This window comes from Zingiber officinale, chromosome 6A (genome assembly GCF_018446385.1).
Source record: "Zingiber officinale cultivar Zhangliang chromosome 6A, Zo_v1.1, whole genome shotgun sequence".
Classification (NCBI taxonomy): Eukaryota; Viridiplantae; Streptophyta; class Magnoliopsida; order Zingiberales; family Zingiberaceae; genus Zingiber; species Zingiber officinale.
In genome coordinates, this window is record NC_055997.1 from 109,438,799 (window position 1) to 109,448,885 (window position 10,087).

Below are 10,087 nucleotides of genomic sequence, written 5' to 3' on the forward strand. Positions count from 1 at the left end.
GACGTCGATGAAGGTATGCACACATCTCTACTATAGCCTCGTTACTCTGCCTCTCTCGTTGCCTGACTTGAGCGTCGGAGGGCCGTCGCCGGGAAACCCCTCCCGGCTCGGCTTCCTTACAAGTTCGTCGGAGGGCTACACCACCAGTCGGAGACAGTGGAGCGTGCCACGTCTCCAGCGTCCGTCGACTCAGCACTCGGACAAGATCAATAATTATTAAATATATTGTTAAAAAATCTAATATTAATGAGCCCCAATTATATTGAGCCCCTAGGCATAGGCCTTATTGGCCTATGCCTTCAGCCAGACCTGTTTAGAAGCTTTCAACCTATAAAATCACATAGATTTGTGGGCTCATTTTAGAAAAGACGTCAAAATCACTTTATGATCCGTCCTTTCTTGGAAGTGCTTCAAAATCCATGCATATACATAATAATTATACTATAAAAGGGGATCTTCATGTACATATGTTAATATGCAATACTATTTATTTTTACACGGTCATTGCTAGAGTCTTTTCACTATTCCTCTCTCAAATCAATTACATACTTGAGCGTTGGAGGGTTAACATCGAAGACTTCTTCCTTGGCCTAGCCGCTAATGCTCTTTATGATATATAGGATAGCTTGAAGTCTTCGTTGATCAACAATAGAATGGAGTTTCCAACTTAATCACCTTCTCAATTTTCGGACTCGATCCAATATTATTTTAAAAAGAAGCACCTTCCTAACCAAAACTATAATAAGTTTTAATTTTGTAAAAAAAAAACTTTAATTATTAAATATTTATTTAAATATCCCTTTTTCTTTATTAATTGTAGTATAAACTAGTCTATCTTGTGTTATTAGACTCAGCTTCTTCTTAGCACTTCAACAGCTAGATTTAATATCTAATATAAAATTTTAAAAAATATCTCAAATTAATTTAAAATATTTTTCCAGCTTTTTTTTTGTTTTGGATATAAATATGATAAAAATCAGCATTTTAAATCTTTATATAAAACCTTAAATAATTTATGATTATATGAATTTTTAAATTTTTATATCTTTTTGCATGTTAAATCTGAATAATCGAATTACTTAATTGCGTCGGGTCGGATTTTATTATAAAATCCGACTCGACCCGTGCCAACAGCTGGACTTGTTGTGACCTTCTATTCTTCTTGTCAATTGGGGCAATTCTAAGGATTGATTTGATCGGTCGACAGCGGAGGAAACCCAGATCGAGGCTTCGAGGACTCCTGCTTGTTCTCGACTCCGCCGACCTCCGAATCCATGGCCTCCCGGCGGCGTATGCTTCTCAAAGTTATCATCCTCGGGGACAGCGGGTAGATTTCCATCTCATTCACGAGCAAAAAAAAAGCACCCTTTTAGGGATTTGATATATTTTGAAGGTTTCCTTATGTGTAATTGTCTTCTTTGTTAGGGTTGGGAAGACATCTCTGATGAACCAGTACGCTCGAAGCGCTTTACGACTTTTTTTAATCTTACTTTTGCGAAAAAACAGTTCGTTCTTTTGGTGGAATTTTCCATCTATAATGCGCAATTTTGGATTGTATTGTATTTGGTAGATATGTGAATAAAAAGTTCAGTAACCAGTACAAAGCGACCATTGGAGCAGATTTTTTGACCAAGGAAGTCCAGATCGAAGACAGATTGTTCACCTTACAGGTTAAAAAACTTTTCACTGCGGCTTCCTGTTATCCTCCTTTCTACATCTTTTTTGTGATTATTTTCCCATTGGTTTATATAGACTGTATGAGAGTGAAAGTCCATTATTTAATTCCTTAAAGGGTTTGTAATTGAGGAGTTGTGGGTGTTAACAGGTTGTTGATCTAATTATAATCTTGGTCTAAGCTATTTGGCTATTCTCTGAACTTTTGCATCCATGATATTATCTCGTTTAGTGTTTTTAATGACCAAATATGAACATGGGGTTTCCTGATTGTCCTTTTGCTCATTCTTAAGTTCAAGTTATGGGAACTGAGGCACATCATGCTGGTATTCGCCATTTTAACATCGTTCACAATGCCATAAATTGCAGCACCTTTGAGTTGTCTGACTGTGGTACTTGGTTTATGAAATTAGGAAGCTTATTATGGAGGTTACTGATCAACTTAACTATGTAATCAGATACCCTGACCAACTATGTTGTTTGATTTCTATGCAACAGTCTCTCGTCCAACTTTTCAGTTGTATGGACGAATTGTATACAATCAACTATTTCCTAATTTGCTATATTTGTAAGAGGATATTTGTTTTTTGATAGATTTTTGGGCAAATAAGATAGGCCCTATTAATAACATTCCATTGATCAATGCAATGTTACAGAAAATTAAAAGCTTCAGAAACATGCCTAGCATGCCACTTACCTTGGTTATATAATAAATTAAATCAAATCTGGCTGAAATGTGTTTGCCACCTTATAGCAACGTTTTTTTTTTGAAAAATAAAAATCCCACATAAACCTATTGCAGCTTCTGACTTATCCTAAAATATAATTTCAGGATTTACAGAGGTGATAGCCACTTATCTAGCTTAGGGCTGAAATGAACCAAGCGTTCGTGAACAAGCTTGGTGTTCGGCTTGGTAAGAGCTTGTTTATGTTCGTTCAATATACATAAGATTAATTAAACAAATAAGCTTGAACAGCTCGTTAAGCTAAACAAACAAACTTGAACACATATGTGTTCAGCTCGTTAACGTTCGTGAACAATGTTCGTGAACAATGTTCGTGAACGTTGTTCACGAACAATGTTCACGAACCATATTTATTAATAAAGCTCTTTCAATATACTAAATAAATAATAAAATAAAATAAATAAATTTAAATTATCAATCTTAATAACTAATCAAACAATTAAAAGTTTCAAACAATCAAATAAGCTTGAATTGAGAGCTTGATAACATCTAAACGAACCAAGCTCAAACCAAGCTCAAGCTAAGCTCGAACCAAGCCCAAGCCAAGCTCAAGCCAAGCTTGAATTGAGAGCTTGATAACATCTAAACGAACCAAGCTCAAGCCAAGCTTCAAACAAGCTTAAGCTCATAAAAAATAAACCAAGCCAAGCTTGAACACTCATTTCAAAAGCTTGGTTCATTTTAAGCTCGGCTCGGCTCGATTATCTTATCAAATAAGCTTGAACACCCCAAAGCTCGGCTCGGCTCGGCTCGGCTCGTTTACAGCCCTAATCTAGCTATAGCTATCATATAGTGTTACAGTCTCACAAGCTGACTAGATTGGATAACCTTCATTAGTTTGTAGGTCTTCGTATCATTTTCCAGGAAAATGTTCTTGTTCATGGTGTAATCTTTATGGTTCAAGAGAACATTTTGCATTCTAAGAACAATCTGGTGGAAGTACACTAGTAATATTATAATTTGATTAAGTTGCCATCATTTTTCTAGAAACAGAAAGGGATAGCAGGTCAAAATCTGAGTTCTTGTCTTCTCTTCTTTTTTACATTTTGGTTTCTGTCATGGGTGTAATATGTTTTCAGCACAATTAGAACCCTTTCATCTAAATGTACTTTAGGTTCTGCTAAATTTGAACTTGTGAAGAACTTTTTCTTAAATTTTTTATTATTTACCTTTAATAATTCCTGTAAGCTCACTACCTATTATTTTCTTTAGATATGGGATACAGCAGGACAGGAAAGGTTTCAGAGCCTTGGTGTGGCTTTCTACCGTGGAGCTGATTGTTGTGTCCTCGTCTATGATGTTAATGTTACGAAATCATTCGAAAACTTGAACAATTGGCGCGAGGAATTTCTGATTCAGGTAGATGATGTTTGACCCTCTTCACTGATTCACATTAAGATAAAAGAAGAAATTACGTCTATGTGGTTACTGCATTTTTCAGGCTAGTCCATCAGATCCTGAGAACTTCCCTTTCATAGTGTTGGGTAACAAGATTGATATCGATGGTGGCAACAGCCGAGTAGTGAGTTTTCCTGTTATTTGAGAAAATCAAATTTGAGTACAGTAGGCGTATCTCACTTCCGTTTAGGATGGGTAGCTCACACAAACAAACACAATTGATAGACACATGAAACCCTTTCAACTGAAATGCTCAATGATAAACAGGATTTCATAGATACCTCTAAGCGGTAAGATAGGTTTGACATGCTTCTTTCGATATCTTTACTTTCAGGTCTCAGAGAAGAAAGCCAAAGCCTGGTGTGCATCAAAGGGCAACATTCCCTATTTTGAGACATCAGCTAAAGAAGGATTCAATGTGGAAACGGCTTTTCAGTGTATCGCCAGGAATGCCCTAAAGAATGAACCAGAGGAAGATATGTAAGTATCACATATCCTATCAACCATTTCCTTCCCTTTCATAATGCCATTAACATTATTCACCCAACAAATTGTATTGAAACCTACGAGTTTCTATTTGTACTTGTGATGCATATTACTCCTCTATTTGTTCCTTCTAATTTAGTTCCCTGAACACCATTGTTCTCTAAATAGATATCTTCCTGATACGATTGATGTGGCGGGACGTGCAACGCAGCAGAGGTCATCTGGTTGTGAGTGCTAGATATAATTCATGTCTTCTCCAACTGAGTTTGTAATCTTCAGCTATTGATGTCTCATATCTTGTTTGCAACTTGGCCTGTATTTTTTATCATTCCATGGTGATTTGTACTAATTCTTGGTGGGATCTTTCTCGTTCAATTGGATCCTAAAAGAGTAATGGAGTTATAATTCTTAGTATAGTTCTTTGGTTCCTTTGAATCCCAACCCTCTTGATGTTCTATAAAGAAAAAGAAATCTAAGCAAAGAAGGTTCTCTTGGATGAGGAACCATTCCCCATTCCTAAACAATGAGCAAGAAGAAACACTAATTTTGAACCCAATCAAATATTCGTCCGCGTCACATGCAGATCATGTGCCTAGATATGTATGATTAAGATAATAATAATATCTTGGGAAAAAAAAACTGGCTAGCGTTGTCTTTAAGAAATTATTGGAGGCACATCTAGGATGTCATACCTCCTTTGTAAGTATCAAAAATGAAAATAAATGATCTGGAATAATAGTATAATTGATAGATCTTTCAACTAATGAATTAGATATTCAAGGGTTGAATTTTAGCTTTGATATGTTATAGAAATTTTGGGACGACAATCTTAAGAAAATTGGTCATTTGGATGGGTTTATGTGAGCGCTTCTCGATTTATTTTGATAGTCGGTGGAAATTTTTATAAAGTTGGGTCGGTCATCTCTAAGATTACATGGTTCAAAGAGTTAGATATCTAGGTTATTAAAAAAAAAAAGTGAGAAGTGGCGGGTTACTGTAGGAGATTTTTCCTCCAATGAAAAATGGACCTCAGAACAATAACTATCTAGATGGGTCTCCATGAGTGTAGGTGGGGTTAGGCTAGTCATCTCTATGATTAGTCAGTTCGAAGAATTAGATACTTGGTGTCAATTAAAATAAATGAAAATAAGTGGTAACCACGAGGTAGAATTATTGAATCATGCAAGGATCGAATCCCAGCAAAGTTGTGTGACCATATCCTCCCTTGTGGGGGTTATCTATAGTTTCCTGATTTACTCCATTATAATAGTATGTGATAGTTGTGGGAGGCTCACTGGGTTAATGGATTTCACTTTTTTTTCTGAAAAATAAAAATAAGTGTGAGGCATCTAAGGATCGAGTTCCAATTTCAACGAATTAATGGATGAATGGATGGTTATCAGTGCTTCCCGATTTACTCTGGTGGCTGGTGAAAAACTTCTATTGGGCCGAGTCGGTCACTCCATGGATTAGTTAGCGTAAGTTGGATACTTAATGTCAACTAAAAAAATATTAAAAATAAGTGTGATAAAAGCTACCACACTTCTGAATTTACTTGATTGATGTAATATGGGCCTAGATTATCTATCCCAGAATTAGTCGAGTTATAAGATCTAGATACATAGTATATATAAAAAATAAAAATAAGTGGCTCTCAAGTTACGATGCAACTATAAAGCACTTCCATAGTTAACCAAGTATTCACAAGTCAATTTTTAACTATGGCGCATTGTGGAATTAATTTCCTTTAATGGAAAGACAACATTGGAATGTTGATTACAGAGCGACAAGCCATTCGTACTTCCGGATTTATCTTAGTAATCGGAAGGAAATTTCTATGGGATCAAGCGGTCGCCTCGAGAATTAGTCGGCTCGAAGAGCTAAATACTTTGATGATATAAAAAAATTGATCATAAGTGTTTGGGGCATGATGCAATGGTAAGAGGTAGAAGGAGCTCTCATCCAATGATAAATCTCTTTTATGACATTTCATATGCTCGTGGTGTTAGACTGTCTATTAAAATCCATTTGTACTTCTCATATTTATCTTTAGTAACTAATGAATTTTTTTTAAACGAGTGAATCATTTATGAATTAATCAATCTAGATAATTGGATGCCTTGATTATAAAAAAAATGTAAAAAAAAAAATGATTTGACTTAGAAATTTCATGGGATAAGTCAACGTTCGAATGAATAATTTGAGAATGCAATTGACGTAAATGTATGTTCAAGTAAACTCAAATTAAAAACTAATAATTAATCAGGTACATCTGAGAGCAAAATGAGAGTTTTTTTTTTTAAAAAAAAATTGCAAATTACTCACAATTATAGTCTAAATGTATACCATCGGTAACTTATAGTAAATTGCTTTCGTAGAATCCACATGAGATGAGAGGATGGAAGAGTTTCAATTTCAAGAACTCATTTTATTTTATTTACCCTGATAGATATTTGACAAAATGAGAATTGTAGATTAATTATTTTCAAAATTTAATCCATCAAAAATACAATGGACAAATCACAATTATATGATAAGAAAAGCATGAAATTTCATTTACCCTCTCTCATCTCGTTTGAGTTTATCACTAAGGAATCATAGTCAATAGTCGTGTGATGTGGCTAGCGACGATGTAGAAAAGCTATTGTGAGATCGACAACAATGCTAAGGGTACGTTTGGTTCAAGTTATCATGTATAACCTTAGTTATGTGATTACCAGATAATCACATAACCAAGATTATAGGAGAATAAAACATAATCTGAACTCATTTTATTTTATTTACCCTGATAGATATTTGACAAAATGAGAATTGTAGATTAATTATTTTCAAAATTTAATCCATCAAAAATACAATGGACAAATCACAATTATATGATAAGAAAAGCATGAAATTTCATTTACCCTCTCTCATCTCGTTTGAGTTTATCACTAAGGAATCATAGTCAATAGTCATGTGATGTGGCTAGCGACGATGTAGAAAAGCTATTGTGAGATCGACAACAATGCTAAGGGTACGTTTGGTTCAAGTTATCATGTATAACCGTAGTTATGTGATTACCAGATAATCACATAACCAAGATTATAGGAGAATAAAACATAATCTTAACCTTGTTTGGTTCAACTAGGTAATGGTATAATCTAATTTGACATTTACTATATTACCCCTGATTTAAATAGTAGTTGAAAATATTCTTAAAAAAGAAGAGCTTTTTTTGTAGAGCTTAATAAATAGTAGTTGTATTTATTATCAACGTTATACATTTAGATCGATTAGATTTCGTTCAAAATCTTTTATTTTCTTAATATTAAGTATTTATATAAAATCTAAGATAATAAGGAAAAATATTAACTCTCACTATGATATTATATCACTCAAAATAAAATCCGAAAATATATTTAAAAAATAAGTATTTATTTTTTGCAAGGCCAAAGCAAGTCCAGTGAGAAACTTATCCCCCGGCTTTGGCCTCGCTGGCACCGTCGTCCACGGCGAGCCCACCACCTCTATTGCCGTCGTCGTCGCTTCCTCGACGGAGTTGTCCTTGGCTTCGGCTTCTTCCACGACGGTTGCACGATGGTAAGCGGAGAACCACTTGGTCCTCATGTACCCAACACCTATTCACATCATCAACTCCTTCAAACTGTTCATCAACTTAATACAAAAAAAACTCAACACCGGTTCAAAATCCCACTAAATTGAAGTAAAGCAACATTAAAAGTCATTTGAAGACCTCCTAAATCCGAAGCAGAAAACCAGGAAAACTCCATGAAGAAGCAAAGACATCATTAGAATTGTTTTGCATGCCCACTCCTACTCTACTTCCCAAAACCCATACTCAAAGAGGGGATTATACTTGCAGAAAATTTACACAGAGCAAACACGAACCTTCGCTTATCTATACTTGAAATCTCCAAACTTCTATCTCGGAGCTCGATTCATCAAGAGGAATCGATCTTCGGTTGGAACCCATAGGGATGGCGACGAGAAATCGAAGCTAGGGTTCGGGCTTGGAGGGGAAAAACGGCGTCGCCATTGCTCCGGCGACGACCCACATCAATAGATGTTGGTGTCTAGCAGTTGGCTATGGTGGCTTTGCGCCGGCGAAGAAGCGAGATCGGCGGAGAAGGGCCACGGTCGGCGATTCAAGAGGAAGAACATCCACTGGACAAGCTCCGTCAACTGAGAAGAGGTCTGCGAGGGTGTGGGATCTCGCGAGAGGGAGAGGGAAGGAAGGAGTTCCGTTGAGGAGGAGAGTCCGGCGGCGCAAGGTGAAGGCTCGGGGGTGAGGGAGGCCGCACGATGAAGACTCAGGAAGGAGTTCAGCGCCGGGGGGGGGGGAGCTAGGGTACGCCGCGGGGGAGTTCGGCGTCGCGCGAACAATCTACGGTAAGGGCGCCGGCCTTGAGGAAAGCCACATGTGATTCGAAAGGTAATTTTGGAAAAAAATATTGATAACCCCATAATAGTAGAAAACCTAAGATTTCCAAGGTTTTGTGATTCCTGGTTCTATTCCCTAATTGTTGATGTGACGGAAATGTTGCATTATCAGAAATCACCAATTACTTAAATCAAATAAGATTATTTTTGATAACCAACTAAGGTTATCAGCGATAACCCCGAATCAAATACGCTCTAAAAATTTTGGCGTGGTCAATACTGTACAACCAAGTTAAAAGCTATTGTGAGATTGGCAATCATGCTTGGCAATATCATGGTGAACTGGATTGGGAGCTTTTAGGTGGTAAATCTATTTCCTATGAGATAATTGTGAAGGGAAAATGAATGAAAAGGAAGGAAATCTTATTGTGAATAAGATATGAATTTTACATTGGGAGTTTCATTGATATTATAATTAGCTTATAATTGTTACAAATATTTAAACAATAAATATATGAAGAGAAATTCTTTCTCGCGTGCACTTATACAAGTGGTTTAAATTTAAGGTCCAGATTATATTGAACTAAAAGTAACTTGTGTGTAATCATGACTTGTACGCATTGAATGTCGGATTGATCAGGATAAAGTTTACCCAAGTACATCAATCAATATTTGAATCAGTTTGCTTGCTATGCATGCGTAAATTGATACGTTAATGTATGATTAATGGAGAAATCATAACTATTTGAATGAAACGGCCGAGCTCAATCCATTGATGATCAGTGCGGCTAGCGTTTCAACCCAGATGACTAGACACGCCCACCTTTGTTCCCACTCGTTTCTTTTATTTATTTTTTTATCGTGCATCTCGCTCTACAATATTTGCCGAACGAATTTATTTTAAGGATACTACGTCAAGCGTAGACCTCTACGTCTCCTTTTCCCGACTAAACGCCCCATTCAGATTCGGATTCGGCAGTAGGATGACTTAAAGTCTCAACACAGCCAATTGAATTTTGATACAATAATTGCAAATTCTAATTGAGATAGCAATCTCCGAAAAATTATGGAATAAGTTCCAACACTTCCTTCCAAACATGGCCTATGAAAAGCAGGCATTAAACTCTGTCGATATTTTCCTAACGAGAGGTGTTTGGTTTGTTCTTGATTTGTGCCTAGCCCAAAATCGTGTTCGTGCTAAATTGAAAAGGGCCCGTGATTCGACTCGGACATGCGCACAGGGTCGTGTCAAGTCAAACACAATCCAGTCGAAGTTTGACTATTTTAGGCACGATTCAAATCTTGCCTGATCAGTCTATGAGCAATGCGACTTGACTTGACCCGACCCTATCGACGCCTCTCTTTTAAGGCAACCTCAAGCTTCCTCCTTCCCCTTCGCAAGC

At 36.5% G+C, this 10,087-nt stretch overlaps 1 protein-coding gene across 1 annotated transcript; it reads left to right on the forward strand.

Moving 5' to 3' along the window:
- Positions 1 to 1,139: 1,139 nt before the first annotated feature.
- On the forward strand, positions 1,140 to 4,720 carry LOC121997382 (ras-related protein Rab7). Its single transcript, XM_042551765.1, has 7 exons — positions 1,140 to 1,327; positions 1,426 to 1,452; positions 1,571 to 1,670; positions 3,633 to 3,779; positions 3,862 to 3,942; positions 4,153 to 4,298; positions 4,473 to 4,720. Exons 1-7 carry the CDS (start codon positions 1,275 to 1,277, stop codon positions 4,540 to 4,542), a joined length of 624 nt encoding a protein of 207 aa, XP_042407699.1. The 5' UTR covers positions 1,140 to 1,274; the 3' UTR covers positions 4,543 to 4,720.
- Positions 4,721 to 10,087: the final 5,367 nt, after the last annotated feature.